The 18,077-nt window shown below is 46.8% G+C and overlaps 1 protein-coding gene across 1 annotated transcript in view; it reads left to right on the top strand.

The window, feature by feature from the left end:
- Positions 1-828: 828 nt before the first annotated feature.
- The window catches only part of IGDCC3 (immunoglobulin superfamily DCC subclass member 3), a 170,621-nt gene continuing 153,372 nt past the window's right edge, over positions 829-18,077 (top strand). Inside the window, exon 1 of the mRNA XM_024194974.1 lies at positions 829-1,012. Within this exon, the coding sequence (XP_024050742.1) occupies positions 844-1,012 (169 nt within the window). The 5' untranslated portion in view covers positions 829-843. The remainder of the gene's footprint in view (positions 1,013-18,077) is intronic.

Here is an 18,077-nt window from a genome sequence, read left to right as displayed (position 1 = left end):
TTCTGTTGTCACCTAGGGTCATGAGGTGGAGAATGGCTGTTCTAAAGTAACAGATGCCCATTGTTTGAGCGAATCCTCCTTTTACAGACATTGCCCCAGCAGTCAGGGCTCAGGTAATAGTCTTGAAGTGGGTATAGTATGGCTGAGATTTCCTAAGACGCCTCAAGGATTTGGATGCCCAGTTCCCTTAGGGCATCTTTGAACAATGCTGCCTGCAGCAAGGATGACCAGATGTCCTGATTTTATAGGGACAGTCCCGATTTTTGGGTCTTTTTCTTATATAGGCTCCTATTACCCCCCACCCCCGTCCCGATTTTTCACACTTGCTGTCTGGTCACCCTACCTGCAGCTGCTCCTTATTGTATTCCCCTGGCCAGCTCCATGCTGATTCAAATGAAACCACAGACTGCTTGTTGGAATGTGCATGCTCCTGGATGCACAGCTCTTCCCAGGTGCGCCTCAGGGCGCCAGGAGCAACTAACTATTCCTTGCTGGAGTGGTCCCTTTCCAGTCTTCTTGACCAAGCAGGGTGTGCACACGCGCTTCTGCCTGTTTCTTGGGAAAGGTACTTCTGGCCCAGACACATACAGCAACCTGTTGTTTCTAGACTGGTTTCGCGAATCCCTGGTCTTAGTCAAAGCCTTAACTCTGGATGCTTCTTGTGGATTAAGTAACTGACTTTGTTCCCCTTTCCCCCATCTTCTAGATTTTGGTCATTCCACCGAGCTGGCCTTCGCTGTGGAGCCCAGCGATGACATAGCAGTGCAGGAGAGGCCGCTGGTGCTGTACTGCCAGGTGGAGGGAATCCCGCCCATCACCATTACGTGGCGGAAGAACGGGGCGATGATCGTGGAGAATGAGAACACCTTCGTGCTGGCCAATGGATCGCTGTACGTCTCCCACTTCCAGAAAGTCAGGGGGGATGGGTCGTCTGATGAAGGCGAATACGACTGCATGGCTCAAAACCGCTTTGGGCTGGTGGTCAGCCGCAAGGCGAAGATTCAAGCAGCTAGTAAGTACTGCGCTCGCCCTATCCGTGCCTCCAAATTCCAGCCAAGGATGGTCTTGTTTTTGAAGTAGAAATGTTCATTCCCTGGTAGCATTCAAGGATGCAAATTAGTTGGATTGGCTGGCTGGAGGTAGAGCAGTAAGTCTACAAGGATCTATGAACGCCAAGTGGGCGTCACGACTTGATTATAGATCTGAGACAGACCGGTACATGTGCTGCCAGTCTGTCCCAGAACTAATGGATTTTGGGAGCCCAGCTGCCACTTACATTTGCTCCCTGCCTGCCCTCCCCGTGTCTGGTGCACAGAGGTGTGATTTGGGCGTGCTTTCAGAACTGGCGCAGGAGCGTCCGGGCCCCTCTTCCTATAGATCTTACATGCAGGGCTGGAAAAGTTCATATATGGACGGGATTGCTAAACAGTAAGAACCAAGCCATTGGCAGGCTTCTGTCTGGAAAATTGAATGGGGGTCGAGGAAAGGATTAAAGGAGTGAGAGAAAAAGACGAGTGGGGAGCAGATGTGGGCTATCGCTGTGATCTAATCTTTGGAATAATTGTACTCCTGTAAAAGGAGAGCTAATCAGCCCTTGCTTAAGGAGGAGAAAAATAAAGAGACCTCATGGTAGTAAATCCCCTGTCCCAAAGGATTGAGTCACAGTCAGTCACACAGCGAATACTCTATCACTCACGTCTCTTCTGTGCTGTGTTTTGAAACCTCTTTGCCTCTCGCCGCTGCTAGGTACCATTCATAAGGCATCACTTTTCCAACAGTAGGCAAAGACCTTTTGAAGGTCACAGTTTCTTTGTTATTTAAGGCAGGCGGCATGGAAGCAGCAAGTCTTATTTACTCCCTGGCATTGCCTTTGGGGGCAAGGCTAACAACACAAGACAGATTGTCTGTTGTAGGAGCCTGTAGGGGGGAAAAAATGAAAATGTCAAAGAGTGAATGAAATTAAAAAAAAAGAAAGAAAGGGAAAAAAATACCGAGCAGGACACAATTGTGATTCCGTGGCCTGCCTGTGCCTGCAGTCTGCTGCTCTCTTATTTATCCCATTGTATTTGGAAATGCTGTTCCTGAGGTTAATTCGTTCTTGAGTGGCATGTGCTCTGCTGGTGCTTTCCTAAATGTAGCCTGCTTGGGTTTTTGATTGCTGGTTTGGTCATGAGTCTGAGGCTTGTCCAGATAACAGCAGCAGCTAATGACCCCCTGAGTGGTGGTTTCTCTGTGTGTGCCTTGCACGGAGAGTATGTCCTTTTGCCTGTAGGCTATCTGCAGGCTGCCTGAGGTCCAGTAGGGTGTCCTTTTTGCATTCAACCAGATCTGGTGGTTATATCTAGGCATGTACTTTATGTACCGTTCGAGTAAGGAGATACCCCATTCCCACCTTGGCTATCACCAGGCTGAGGTCCTTCATGTAAAAATTCTGGGCCACCTTTATGAAAAGACCCCAACTCCTTTAAGAGAACATGTTTTGCTCACTCTTGGAGTAGTCCCGTAAAAACGCTTCCATTGCCTTTGTAATTTATTTTGAGACCATCCGATGGAAGGGGCAAAAAAGCCCAGGCAACATCCTCTGTAAGGGTATGTCTACACTACAGGATTAATCCGAATTTAGATAATTCGAATTTGGGAAACAGGTTGTATAAATTCGATTGTGCGCGGCCACACTAAGCACCTTAATTCGGTTTTTAACCACATTAATTCGGTGGTGTGCGGCCACACTACCCCATTAACTTAAACACAGTAATTCGGTGGTGTGCGGCCACACTAACCCTAATTCGAATTAACAAAATCGATTTAGGCGTTACTCCACTCGTCGAGGTGGAGTACAGAAATCGATTTTAAGTGCCCTTTAATTCGAATTAACTGGCTCTGTAGTGTGGACGGGTGAAGGGTTAATTCGGATTAACGCAGCTAAATCCGAATTAAAGTCCTAGTGTAGACCAGGCCTAAGGGTGTGAAACTTCCCTGGTTATACTTATTGCCACCGAAACTACTTAAAATCCTTCCTTTCCTGCTGGAGGGCTTTGGCTCGCTGACTGCCCTTAAAGGCAACGCCCTGCCGTCAACCGTTCCTGAGTGTACGGAGAGGCCATCAGCCAACCTCGCTGTTTAGTGGTGTGAGTAATGACAGTATCGAGGAGGCAAAGGGTTTGGGTCTGTGCCAGGTAAGCAGCCGGATCTATAACCTGTCAGTCTCCTGAGGACAAGCTTCAGAGTGTTTTTGGTGACCAGTTTTGTCACTTCTGAGCTGGGAGATGGCTGACACAGGAGTACAATGTCAGACTTCCTGGACCTCTAAGTGGGAGATGTAAGAGCCAGAGGATAGCTGATGGTCAATAAACAGTGCTCTCTAGGCTACGGTGTCAATATGGATGTGAAGAGCTGCGTGTTCCTGAATAGCATTTCCTTTGGTAACTAGATTTTAGCTTAAATCAAAATGGAAGAGAATCACGTTGAAAATACTCTGGGCCATATTCTGGCTTCGGGCTTGGAGCTGTCATAATTTCTTCCCATGCTCTATTAACCCTGTACAGCCTATACTGTCTTCTCCCCACCTGTGCAGTGAGATCCCGCCAGTAATGGGAGCCATCTGTAGGGCATTATGGTGGATGGGGCTGAGCACGTGTACTTGGGCCAGTGTAACCCACTGTTCAGTGTGTGTTGCCGATCCATAGAAAATATGAATCTGCTGCAAGTGCCCGCTAGACACTTAGTTCGGTGGCTTATTCTTTAGGTCCTGGGTTCAATCCCCTCTGACGATCAAGATGAAGGCTGTTCTCCCAGGCCCCAAAGGTTCACCACCCATCTTGCTTCTTCGTTAGAATGTAGACTGGCACCTCAGTCAGCTGGATATCAAAAAAGAACTGTTTCTATTGTTTTCAGAATTTTTATTAGGTTTGGGGTTTTTTTTGACCGAAACAGGTGAAATTGGCATGAATTCATGCAACTGTTTGGAGTCCCTGAATCTGCATCTTTTGCTGAAAAAAGGTTTAGGGTGGAAAAATTTTGTCCAGCTCTATTTAGAAGCAAAGTTTCTAACAGGTGGAAGTTGGTTTGCAGTCTCTTGCACTGGACTTCCACACTGCCAGGGCCACTGGTTATTTATTATTTGTCCCATGGTAGCACCTACGGGTCCCAGTCGTGGATCAGGGTTCCATTGTGCTAGGTGCTGTACAAACACATGCCAAAAAGATGGTCCTTGCCTTGAGGAGCCCACCTCGCGCACTAAGCACAGAAATTCCAGTTGCATTACCTGGTAATGAGCACTTATAATCCTGGGAGCCTTGAATAGCTTGGGCGCTGGTTTGCTTTAAGGAAGAAAATATGTGTTGTATAAACCCTTTCTGAAAGAGTTAAAATGTCTATGGGCTAAATCCTGCTCCCCGTGCAGATATGCCCTTCGCTTGGTACTGACAGCTGGGCAGAAGAGTGAAGGAGAAATAAAAAAAAAATCATGCAAGTTGATCAAGGCTGCGCTACTGAGAAGTAAAAGGAATCTGACAAAGCAGAGCCCCCAGAGAGCTCTGCTATACGTTTCACTCTGTTCAAAGGGATGCCGTTTGTCTCATATCATCATTACAGACTCTGGCGTTGTATTGTTGCTTGGCCTATAGTCTTCTTGGCTCTGTGGAGCGTCCATGTTTGCATTCAGGAAGTGTTGTTGGATATCACATTTTTTTTTAATGTTTCAGGTTCACTTCAACACATTGATATTGGGTAAAATTTAACTGGAAAACCAGGCTGATCACAGATGATGTACATATAATACAGGGCCCTCATGGTATGAATGCTCAGATTCGAACTCCTCATAGATTATTGGCACTGAAACGAAAGGTTATGCCGTATATCTCAAGGAAGGTAAATTACCCGAGCTTTGCAATAAAGTCTCAGATTTGGCAATATTTAGACACCTCAGAGATGCAATGATTTGGGGAATTTTAATATAGAGAAACATGATCTGAGCATAGAAAATAAATAAATTAAATAAATAAATTAATGGAGATATCCTATCTCCTAGAACTGGAAGGGACCTTGAAAGGTCATTGAGTCCAGCCCCCTGCCTTCATTAGCAGGACCAAGTACTGATTTTGCCCCAGATTCCTAAGTGGCCCCCTCAAGGATTGAACTCACAATGCTGGGTTTAGCAGGCCAATGCTCAAACCACTGAGCTATCCCTCCCTGCTCCTAGAAGTGGGGGCCAGACATTCCTGAGTCAACCAAGACTCCAAATCCCAGCTCTGGCCCTGATTTTTCCTGCAGCCTTGGGCAAGTCATGTCATTTCTCTGCCTCGGTTTCCCCATCTGTAAAATGGGGCTAAACTGCACTTTTTGACCTCCTAGGGGCAGGGTTATCAAATTTAATTAGTTAAATGGTATATGATTGCTATGTAGTCTCATTAATAAAACCTAGGCTTCATAAGGGTACTTCTGTTGCTATATAGTAGTATTGCATGGATGGAAATTGGCTTGTTCTGTTATGTGGATTTTCAGAACATGTGCTAATAGTATTTTCATACAGTAATTAATCATACAGTAGTAATTAAACCGAACAAAGACCTTTGATATTTGTACCTGCATCTAGCAAACTTCTTTACCTGTCCTTGATCAGAACTTTCCAGTTGTTTTTTGTTCGTTTGTCCAACTCCAGTGTGTGGGTTTGAAAGGTTGCAGCATACGGCATGCTCTTTTATCATCTGATTGTTATTGAATACAGGTATTTTTTTCTAAAGATAACAGAACAGTTTCATAACTTATTTACTCATAACTCTTAGCTTTCTTACTTAAAATCAGTTTCGTATATCCACAGTTCTCCTGAGGGAAAGATCAGGGAGGATGTGTGAATGTATCTGGGTAAGTCTGGCTCTGGCTTGCAGAGATTCGTGGGCAGGGGGAAGAAAGAGGGATCCTTGTTTAGCAGGACAGCATTAAAGATCTTTAGTTTGCCCCCGGAAAAGCTGATTAGAGGCACTTTGATCAGGCATTTTATTGCTCGTTTCACACTAGTTCTCTTTTTCTCTCCTGGCCTGCAGATGTTGTGCTTAACTATAGTAGCATCATTCAGTGGGCAGGCCACTGGTCTGGGAGTCAGGAGACTGAGGGATCAGTTCCTGGTTCTGACACTGAACTCCTGGGTAACCTTGAGCAAGCCACTTCCCTTCTTTGTGCCTCGGTTTCCCCATTTGTAAAATGGGGATGATGCGTCTGACCTCCTTGGTAAAGCTCTTTGAGATCTGTGGATGGAAATGCCGTATAATCACTAGGTATTAATAATGAAAAGGTGTGATGTTTTGTTTTTGTTTTACATTCCCCTATTGCTGGATAAAACAGATGCAAAGGGCTTGATTGTGTCTATAGGCACAGCCCTGAGCAAGCGCTAGTCCATAAACTGTAGCATATCAACACTACCCTCTCGGAGGCACAAATCCCTCCCTGCTTCCTCCTTCTTCCAGTGGAATAGCACTTTCTGCTGGCTTCTCCCAGTGGCATGCAGGCATACGGATTGGTGGAGCTCAGGCTCCTTCCACTCTCTGTCTACTCCCACCTACCTGCTCAGGTGAGGGAAGATAAATGGATCTAAGATCTGGAAGGGACGAAGGAATGGGTCTAAGATCTGGAAGGGATGAAGGAATGGGTTAGGAGCCCTTACGCTCTGGTAATTCAGGTCTCACAGCCTAGTCCCAAATAAACACAGGATGAGTTTAATGTGAAAGAAGTGAGTAATATTTCCATTCTATTGGGTTTATGCCACGCATGCTGGTGTTATACCACTCTCCAGGCCTCCTTCAGGAGAAGAGCACTACAGAATGTAATGCAGCCATGCTCCTTGCTATCACTGCCCTTTGTTTATCTAGGGCTTATCTGGCAGCCCTGTGTCCTCTTGCAGAATTTGCAGCCTTTCCACCCACACTATAGTTTGATGGAGCTGCCCTGCATCATCATAAATCACAGCCTGGCCCGTGGAATAGGGCCCATTGATTATATCACTCAATAACAAGCAATTATCGCTAATTGGAAACCACTGTCCTAGTGGATGCTGGGTCAGCTGCTGCACACATCTGGCCTGATGCTGGCAAGTTGCACAGTTTGATCTGATCATATTAAAAAAGACAGTTGTATTGCTCGATGACAAGTGGGTTTCCCGAAGTCAGGTGAGATGTGTTGGCCTGAGGCTTTGGTCTAGGTTGGCACCCCACAATGGCTCTTCAGAGGGCTGTACCTGCCACACAAAAGTCCCCCCATCACCTGTTGTCCAGAGGGACCTCAGTTACCAGCGCTGTAAGCCCCCACCTCATTTCCCTTATTTCAGCAAATCCCCAGCCACTTGCTTCCATCCCACTGTGCCTGTGTGTACTTAGCACTTCCCCTGCTGGCAGGAGGGGAGTGTTGATATTGGGAGCAAGGCAGATGTGACTTCTGTCCTCTGCATCGATCCTTTGGAGACGGACATTACAGACAACAGCACCAACTTCTCTAGTGAACCCCGAGGCCAACACTCCTTCCCCGCTAACCTGCTAGCCTCTGCGACCTAAAGGGTGAGGGTCTCAAGGTCACTTGCAAAAAACCCTGCTGTTCCCAAATGCCTGTGAGTCCTTTTGCCTAAGCTATTTGCCCAGCGAAGAAGGTTGAGTGCTTTTTTTTTTCTTTAAAAGCAGCAAAGATCATCTCATCATTTCAACTCCTCTGCGTAGAAGGCATTCAGTATATTGAAACTGCAGCCCCCTTTGAGCTGTGGGATGGGGGACGAGCTGGTTGAGCTCAAATAATGGGAGAATTGATAGGAGGGAAGAGGCAAGAAGGAAGTCTAAAAGGATTAAGTAGAGACAAAGAGGGCTGATTATTTTATGGGTCACAATACAAGGCATTAGAGTGAGATCACAAAGGGGTGTGATTACAAAAGCAGGCCATATTGGAAGGATCAGACCAGGATCATAGTGGGAAATGTTTTTACACAGTTTTGTTCCACTCATTATGAAGTTAGCATTTTAAATTAAGGCTGAAATAAGGTGGCCCCAATGTTGTCACAAAGGTGTTTCCTGGGCAGTGCCACCATTTGGATTTGGATGCAGGTTGCAAACCACTCACCAGAACTTCCTAATCAAACCTTAGACCCACCTACCTGTTTTGTTGTTCTTCTGTCGAGAAGCCGGAGAGCCCTTTGGGTGGAAAGTGGAGATCGGGTCACCACATTTCCAAAATTAAAAACTTGGGGTTCTTTTGTGGTGACACTTTTTAGGGTCATGAAATATTTGCACAAGACAAAAATGCACTTAAAAATATATATGCTGGTGTCGCCAGAGCCAACATCTGGCTCAAGAGGGACATGGGCAGATTACTTCTGGTGGAGGACTTTTTCCAAAGTAGGTAGGCTTCCAGCTTCCATTGATTTCAGTGGGCGTTAAGCACCTAATATCTTTGTGGATCTGGGTCTGAATGAGCTTTGATCTGAGACGTTGAATAGTGTCACTCTGAGCAAAAGAACTGCTTTGATAATGTCTGTGCTCCTCCGACTATTCTCAGTCCAAATATTGTGCATCATGCTGAACCCTCATTCGGCTGGACTGGATTGTTCTTGGTAAACCCTGAGCAGATTCTACTTGCTGTAGCAATATGTCTTGGGGGCGGGGGGAAACAACAAACAACATTTTAGTTATAAAATCAGCCAAAGGGTTTGATTGGTTGAAATGAAAAAACAAGGACATTTCGGGGGTCCTGTAAAGTTCTTGTGACCCAGCAAAACCACATGAAAGAAACAGAATTGTCCAAGGAAAATTGGGACAAGTGGCTTGGATTTTTAGTAGATTTGCAGATTTAAAAGAGTTAGTCACCCATCTCCCATTGAATTTCAGAGTGTGCCTAAGTTGCCTTTGAAAGCTTGAAATTTGGTGCATGTTTCACCTTTCTTTTAAAGGGTGCTGGTTTGTAGCAGTGTGATGTTCATTTAAATGTAATCTCACTCTTCTCTGTAATGCTGGTAATGTAGCTAAGCCAAGCCGTGGCCACAGCAATGTTTTCTCGCTTATAGGAGCGTTTGCTCTTCAGGCAGTAATGGCACTTAGTCGTTTAAAGAAGGCTCCAGGGAAATATATCAGAGGAGTTTCATTAATGGTAGCACTGTTGAGTTATTTGTCTCATTTAACCTTTGTAGCAAAGCTGAGGAAGTTTTGACATCTCTAAGGTCAGCAGGCCCTAAATAACTGATTTTTAGACATAACCAGAGCAATTTGAAGGTGGCTTTAAAAAAAAAAAATTCTACATCCTCAACCGGTGTAAACTGGTGAAACTGGGGGCTCCACTGAAGGCAATGGAGCAATGCCGATTTACATCAGCTGCTGATCAAGCTCTTGGTGTTTCGGTTTTGTTTACTTGTGCGTTAAAAATCTCTGTTCTGTCCCTGCGTTATTTTGCCAGTGTGTCCGCCAAGATGGTGGCCATTGTACTTGGCAAGAGTGGGGTACCGGAGTTCCTTCAGATGACTGCAGGGATTCTATGGTGTGGAGCCAGCAAATTTTCATTTTCATCTACTGGGACAGTGGTTCTCAACCTTTCCGGGCTACTGTCCCCCTTCCGGGAGTCTGATTTGTCTTGCATACCCCAAGTTTCACCTCACTTAAAAACTACATGCTTCCAAAATCAGACGTAAAAATACGAACGTGTCACGGCTCACCGTTACTGAAACATGGCTGACGTTCTCATTTTTACCATAGAATTATAAAATAAACCAGTTGGAATATAAATATTGTACTTACTTTTCAGGGTGATACTTGAACCTGTTTTTCACTTGAGCCTTCTCTGAAGCCTGAGCCCTAGGCAACAGTGCTGACGCATGTAACTTAGCTTCGCAGGGCTCCCTGTGGCGTGGGTCCCCAGGCAACTTCCCTGCTTGCCAGCCCTGCACTTGCGAAATCCCTAAACCCCTTCCGTGACCCCTGCCACTCCCCGGGGGCTGCAACCCTCAGGTTGAGAAACACTGATCTAGATGAGTTGAGTACCCCCTGGTAGATCTCTGCGTACCTTTAGGAGTACATATACCCCTGGTTGAGGACCACTGTTCTGGGAGACGGGATGCCATTTTCTAAGACATCAAGTTGCCTGAAACTATTTAATAGCAGATCAAGCCATCAGTAGTGACTAGAGAAGGAGAAAGGAGTCCAGGAAAAGCCCAGGAAAGCTCTAGTGTAGCCTTCTCCATCATCCTGAAGACTGGGATTTCAGGATGCAGCCCTGGAGCGCAGGTTGATCGCCTGAGTTGCAGACGTTTGTTGTGATGTCTTATTTTGACAGCTTGAAATCTTCACTACTGAAGTGGCAGGAAACACGGTGAATGCAGGCTGCTTTATCTTGCGCCAACAGGGGGAACACAAGTAGCTGTGACCTGTTGTCCAGGAATCCAAATAATGCCTCTATAACTTCTATCCTAATTTGGAACCTTAGAGCTTGGAATCAACATTTATTGCCAGGAATCTCCCAGACTGCAAACCTCAAGTGCTCTGAGAACCTGACCAGAAGGCGTTACAAAAGAGCAAAGAATTAGGTAACATGATTCACTGGGAATTTATTTTGACTGGGATCTAGAGATGCCATTAAAACTTAGGCTTTGCTTTCTTGCAAGCCTATCAGCATGCGAATAGTACCCAAAGCCGAAGAAGAGAGGTGGCTACAATGACCAGGTGAGAGAAACGCTTCTGGTTTTTTGGCCACCATTTATTGGAAAGACTGTGAGTAGGAATTGACTTTCTGGAGCCATTCAGCCCAGGAAATCAATACTGTTGGTCTGATGGGTAACTAGTGATTCTTTGTAACTTAAAAAATGCCCGTGCCTGGCTTGATACATTGTATTTTGCTAATCCTGGGCTTGACCTGTGGTTACTGATAATGGCCACGAGAAGGAAAGGAAATAAAAGACGTTTGAAAAGATGTTTAATCTCTGAAATCCAGCAGGGTGATGGATTCTGCACTTTAACCTGCCTGCTGCAGTTACAGCTCCCTCCCGGGGAGTGACAGCCCTGGGGTAGGGTTTTAAACCCTTTTCTGTTATGTGCAAAATATGTCAACAGCTCCTAAGTGACTTAGGCACCCATGAGACTTTGGCTGCTAAGTCACTTAGGTGCTTGGGGAAAAATGGACCCATAACGATACTACTTTGCACTCTGAAATCAGGGTCCCACAGTACTTTATTAATCTTCACGTGGCCCTGTGAAAGGAGCAAGCCCTAGGAATAGTGGGAGGCTGGGAATAGAACCCAGGACTGCCGGCCCCTCTGTGCTCCAGGGCAAGAGAATGCAGAAAAGCTTCAGAGTGATACAGTGACGAGGAGGCGGAGAACTCACTCACATGCTGGCTGAAGATAAGCAACAGGTTTCATTAGGAGAGAGTGTGCTGCCAGACTGCTGAGCCGTGCTGTGTGCACAGGTGCTTGCCTTCGCTGGAATGGGGATGTGGCCCTAAAGGTCGGGGATGGGGAAGGGACTGTTGCATGATCTCTTTTCTTCCATTGTATACTGACATCTCCAGGTCGGTCCCCTTTCTGGGCATGGGATATGCTCCCGCTCCCTCCAGATCCGGCACAAGGTTTTCCAGCAGGTTCCTGCTTTAAACCCAATTTTACAGTTGGGTTGACTGAGGCGAAAGGAGGTCAAACGATTCGCCGAAGGTCATGCCATAAGTGGCTCGGATTAAATCTGAACCCAGGACCCTCCCGGTTCCCAGCCTTGGCTGTGACTGCCAGGCCAGATGGCCTCCTGAATGCAACTTAAAGAGCCTCAGCCTTTTCTCTCCCTCATTGTTCTCTATTGTGGGGCTTTGAATGCAGGACGGTGAAAGTGAGAGTCGGCTGGGATTTGCGGAGTCTGAGTGACTGTTTAATGACGCGGGTTCTCAGGAGAGGGTTTAAAGCTGTCTCTCTGTGTGTTTCCGTTTGTAAAAAGGTTCGAAATCTCTTTGCTCTCCATCTCTTCGAGCAGTTTTCTAAGCATAAAGCTGCCTTTCTCTCTCCAAACCAGCAGCAGGTGAAAATGGATCTCTCGTACCTTTCATCTGCGCTGCTGCTGTTCCACTGCATCAGCCCACTGCCAAGCTGAGATGGGTGGAGAGGTAAAGACAGGGCTGACGTCTACGTGAAGGAAATGTTTGAGCCCAAGTCCTATGGATGGCCTGGCTGGGTGATGTTTGCCCCTGCCCTCTCCCATCTCTGGTGGCGCAGTGAATGGACATGCCACGCTCCTATGGCTTTCACACCCGGGTTGCTTGCAGGTGCCCCTCGCCGCTCGTCCCTGGGAGGGGTTTCAGTGCAGAAAGCTGCTGAATGAACCCGTGATTTGCTCTGGAAGTGAAGCCCATTTTTCCTGGGAACACAATGCACAGAGTGGCTGGCTCCTTCCCTCAGGCCACCCTCCAATGCCCACGGAAGGGATGCTGGTACCTACTTGATGTGGGAAAGTCTCTTCAGTCCACATGATCCCATGGTGTCCCATTTCTGTGATGTTTTCTGTGTCTGCCTTGATGCCCTATGTCTCATGCAGTGGCTGGGGGTGTTGGTGGTGTAGGGGCCATGGAAACAGAAAGGGGAACTGATGTATACATTGAAACACACAAGGGAGAATGGGGAGTTTGCTGACTGTGAAATCTTACGATATTGCCACCTCCACATGTCCTGTCTTCGCCTCTCCTGATCCCCTGTTCACATCAGATCCACAGATGCAAAATCTGCATGGGCTGCAGCTCTGCAAGTTACTTGCTGGGTGAGCTTGGGGAAGTCATGTGACCGTTCTGTGTCTCAGTTTCCCCACCTATAAAATGGTGGCGGCGGGGGGGGGGGGGGGGGAGAACTAACACGTTGACCATTTCTGTAAATCATTTTGAGATGCTTAGGGGAAAGATACTGTATACGAGCACAGTCTGGAGGGGACAGTTACCTCAGCCACTCTGTGCTCCAGGAATAAGCAATACTTGGCTATCATTTCTATTCCCGTCACTTGGACAACAAGGAAGAGGACATGTCTGTACACAGGCGCTGGTGTTCCTTGGAGAGCCAGGGAAATTCCTTTCCTAGGGCTGGACAGCTCCTCTCTGCAAGCCACCCTCCCCTCCTCCTCCTGACGCTTTCTCCACCTTAGGAACAGCAGTGGCTCACATGCCTGAATAAGCTGGCACCTCTGGAGCATTCCTTGATTAATGGCGTTTTTTGTCCGTCCTAAGAGGCCCCCATTATGTCCCTTTGATGCTGCATTTTGCACTTACCACTGTCACCGAGCTCAATGACTAATTTTCACAGGTCACGGCAGAGGGACAATGGATCAGGCTACGTTGGGAAGAAACAAATGAAATTTTGCTGCAACCGAGAGCACTAATTAAGAGCAAGGATCAATTCTGGCGCACAAAGGAGATAGTTTTAGGCGGGTGGTGTGTAAATGAGTGGTAGTGCTTGCAATAAAAAAGACGTGTGTGTGTATGGGCTTCAGCTGCAGTCTTGTTCTCAGTTGCATTTGATCATGGCCCATGCTTCTGTGCTTATTCATTGTGGAAGAACAAAATGTTTTCCTACCTAGCGTGTCTTGGAAGGTCAGGCATTAATCCTGAGAAAAGACTTATTAGATCTACTCTATTACCAGGTCAGTGCAGCATTGTAGCCTGTGAGATATGTTGTCCTGTCTAGCATTAAAAATATCAAGCCACGAGGCTCATATTCCACATGATCATTGATGATAGTTAATATAATATATGGAGATATATTTATCTCATAGAGCTGGAAGGGACCCCAAAAGGTCAGCGAGTCCAGCCCCCTGTCTAGCAGGACTGAGTACTGATTTTGCCCTAGATTCCTAAGCAGCCCCCTCAAAGATTGAACTCACCACCCTGGGTTTAGCAGGCCAATGCTCAAACCACTGAGCTATCCCTGAAAACATTTCCACAGACTGGTAAACCTACCTGGTGCTTTGCAAACACAGAATCAGATACAGTCCCTGCTCCAAAGACCCTACAGCCTAGGAGGCCAGTCTCTGCTGCCCTTCCTGAGTGTGACTATTGCCTCCCTCCTAGCAGTCTCATTGATTGCACAGAGACCATTCGCAGAGCAGAGTGGTACTCCAAGTGAGTGAGGATGGCAGAATCTGGCCCTAAGGCAGATGGAAAGAACAACAGACCATAACAGTGCTGGGAAGCACCAGGGAGCGGAGGTGAGTGAAGGGAGAGGGGAAAGGGAGGGTTTGGTAGAAGAGAGATCTTGCCAGATGTTGCAGGCATAACAGGATAGAAGGCAAGAAGCCAGGAATGCGTAAAAGTTCATAAGGGAGCAGTAAGGAGAGAGGATTGGGGTTCACATGAGTCCTTCTTTACAGGTGAAATAACCACTTCACAGAAAGATCCTACTTCCATTCAGTGGGAGTTGGATCAGGTCCTAAATACGGATCTGAGGCTTTGTTTAAACACCCAAGTCAGACCGGTTTAAATAAAATCCATTTAAAAACCATACTTCAACTGGTGCAACTATATGTATAGCCGGGCCTCAGGTTCTTCATATCAGGTTCGCCAATGTCTCTTTTGGCTTCTCCGGCATCAGTACAATGCTCTGCGTCTTCAGCTGCAAGCGCTGTTCGAGCCTATTTCAGATCCATGTGTTCGATTCTGTTTTACGTCCTCATCACCGTGGGAGTGGAACACCTCAGCTGGGACTAACATCTCTCCCTTGCATTCATTTTTAGGTTTTTAAATCTTGAACCTTTTTATTGGGTTTAGGTTTGGGTGAGGTTAATCAATGTTTTTAACCAGATTTGGACTTGAGCGGCCCTTTAAGCTGAAGACAGTCTTGTTTGTAGGCTCCATGCACACCAGTTCTTACTGAGTTTTTTAAAAGTTCCTGGAAAGGGTCGTTACACTTACTGTGGGCTGAATCCTGAGCCGTGGCGGCTGGTCCCTGCTCACTGGTGGGAGGGGGCTGTTCTCTTTTGTTCTCAGTAGCCACTAGTGAGTGGAGTCATTCTTTACTTTCATTGACTGTATTTTCATTAATCTTTTGTATTCACCAAGTACATACCCCTTTTCACCATTAAAAAAATACATTCACATTACCTTATTTGGGCATGTTTAGAATGAAAGGGCTTAAAGAAGTGAATGAAAACCAAGCAAATACAGCAGATGTGTAAAGTGTGGCTCTAAATCCAAACTCCAGGGAGGGCACGTGTTAACTGCTGGAACTTCCCGAGTTTGAATCCTGAAGGGCTGAGTCATTTCTCAGGAAGAGGTTTCGTGTCCGTAAAGGCTCCAAAGTTTTTGGCTGAAATAGGATTTTTCATATTGAGGAAACCTCCCAACAGATCAGGGTTAAACTCAAGTCCACTTACTGCCCATGTTTTACATGTTTCCATGGCATGGTTTGCCCTTTGCTGGACTAATTTGTATTAGGGCACAGGCTTTCTTCCTTCCTGCCGTCTTCTCCTTCTCTCTGCTCTGAAGTGAATGCTTCTGACATTATTTTCAGACAGCAAAAGGCTTTGATGGCCATAATAATACTTAGCTCTTTTCATCCCTGGAGCTCAAAGTGTGTTACAAAGGAGGTGTCAGTATCATTATCCCCTTTTTACAGATGGGGAAACTGAGGCGGGGGAGGGCCGGGACTTGCCCCAAGTCACTCAGCCGGCCAGATACATAGCTCAGATCAGAACCTATGTCTTTGGAGTCCTACGCCAGTGTGCTATCCTCTTAGCTATAAGCCAACCTTTAAAACTGTACTGCAGAATCAAGAGGGCACTGGCTGGGTGTCTGTCTTCAGCTCTGACCAGCTGTGTGACCCTTGGCAAGTGAATTCACCTCCCTGTGCCTCTCTTTTCCCTCCAACTGTGCTTGTTTTGTCCATTTAGACTGTGTAAGGTCTTTAGGACTGGGACTGTTTCACTGTGTTTGTACATCTCCCAGCGCCATGGGACCCCAGTCTCTGTTGGGGGTCCCTAGGCACCACCATTATACAAATAATTATCATTAATAACCAGATACTAGAATGTGAAGGTGAAAGCTTTTCTTCAAACGCAATCTGCACTAACAGCAACAGAAAACTATTGCCCCAGTAAGATATATTGGGCCAGATCCTAACCTGGCTTGCACTGCACCGAAAACAAGAAGGCCAATATTTTCAAAAGTGGTCTCTGATTTTCGATTGCCTTGAGTCTCTGGCCCCAACCGAAGACCTCTTGCCATTGAGTCCCCCACAGCTCCTCTTGGCTTCAGGTGAAGTCCTGTGTGCTCAGCTCTCCTGAACAGAGGCCGCACGGGGTCTCTGTGCAGGCACCCACAAGGAGAGAGGCCTCCAAATTGGGGCCCACTTTTGAAAATATTGACCTCCGGTTATAATTCCCTGAAAGTAAAGGAGCTGTGTGGGAGGCCGGTCAGAGCCCAGGTTGCCTTCTCATGCATCTCTTTAATGCCTGGCAATCGGCTGAAGTTTAGGTTTCAGGATCGGTGCTAGCTCCTAGCTCCACTCATTTATTTCGTTTTCCACCGCCTTCCCTTGCCCAGTTAGTGTCAATCGATATGGCTGCTCTGGTCTTGAGCTCTCCTCAGTTTTGCTGTCCCATGATGCTCAGCTCTGAAGGAAAGTCCAGTCCCTTTGTTCCCTCCCGTTTGGCGGTTCCCTCCTAAACAAGAATGCTTGCTGAGGCGTTTTGTTTGGCCAGAGCAGCGGAGTACATCCAACTCACCATGGTTTCCCATGGAAATGTATAAAGGGGGTGGGAGCGAAAGTCCTGATTGTGTCTTTCATTTACGATCCTAATGCACCAAGAGAGGGAAAGGGAGAGGGGGAGGGAAGAGGGGAGGGCCCCCAAAGGGGTCAAATCTATCTATTGCTCAAAAAAAAAAAGAGAATTTCTTTTAAGTGAGCCTGGTTTGAAGCTAATGAGAATTGGGGAAGTTTAATGAGTGTTGGGAAGAATCTCGCTCTAGCTTCTAGTGCTGGGTTAGACAGGCTCTGGCAGGTTTGAGGGATTCCGAGTGTTAATATTGTGAGGGAAGGGTTGGATTTGGGGGGGGGCTTTTTCTCTTCCTTTCTCCTGCTAGGGTTGTACCGTTCCACTTTGGCTGCACTCTGGACTTCCCCAGGGAATCTTCTGCAGCCAGTTTTCCCTTCACGTTTTGTAGTCCAGTGTGTTTGCACGTTTTCCTTGCCGTGAGCTAAGCAAAACGGTTGTCAGGGGCTTCTTACGCCGTAGGACCCGGTCGTGAGAGAAGCTCCCTGCGGGCCAAGCCCTGGACTCGTGAGTAGCTCCAGGCGGGTGCAGGGAGTGCGCTGCAGAATCGGGGCCATCGTCGGCAAAGGCGAAAATGTTTGAAAGCTGAAAATCAAATGGAGGCTGCAACTCTCTCAAGAAGTAAAACCCAAAGGCTCATTCCTGCCTGTGAGGAGAGGGGGGATTGTGAGGTGATGTCAGACATATAAGGGACACAGCAGGGAGCAAAGAAATTCATGGAACTCCTGAGGTCGTGCCAGGATTGTGGGTCAAAGCAACACATCACAGCCTTTTCGATGCATGAACAAGGTCAAAATTTAACTAGAATTATCTGCTGGGGAGGAAACAATCTCCCTCTCTGTGCTAACAAACTAGCTGGAAGAGGCGCTGCTGGAATTTCCAAACAGCGGGATTTGCAGGTGCACAAGCACCTGGTAAAATCAAGCTACTCTTAGTTATTGTCCTAAGTCCTTAGTGGACTTTGGAACCTGCTTTTAAGGATTCAGCTCTGAAAATTTTGGATGGGCTTTTGCTTGAGGCCTCAGGCACTCAGGAGACCTGCATATAATTCCTGGCTGTGCCACAAATTGTCTGTGTTGTCTTGGGCCAATTGCTTAATCTCCTTGTGTTTCAGTGCCCTATCTGTCAAATGAGAATAACAATACGCTTTTCTCCCAGCCTTTGTTTTGTCTATTGGAATGCAAGCTTTGCAGGGCAGGCCCTTTCTCTTCCTATGTGTCTGTACAGTGCCTAGCACCATAGTCTTGGGGGGGGGGGCTCTAAGCATTATTGTAGTGTGTGTGTGTGTGTATTTATAGAAAGGTTGAGTTACAACTGTAGAGAATACGCACA

Source organism: Terrapene carolina, unplaced genomic scaffold (assembly GCF_002925995.2).
Source record: "Terrapene carolina triunguis isolate 2854851 unplaced genomic scaffold, T_m_triunguis-2.0 Scaffold67, whole genome shotgun sequence".
NCBI classification, from domain to species: Eukaryota; Metazoa; Chordata; order Testudines; family Emydidae; genus Terrapene; species Terrapene triunguis.
Note: the sequence above shows the minus strand (reverse complement) of the source record. Positions and strands in the feature narration are given on the sequence as shown.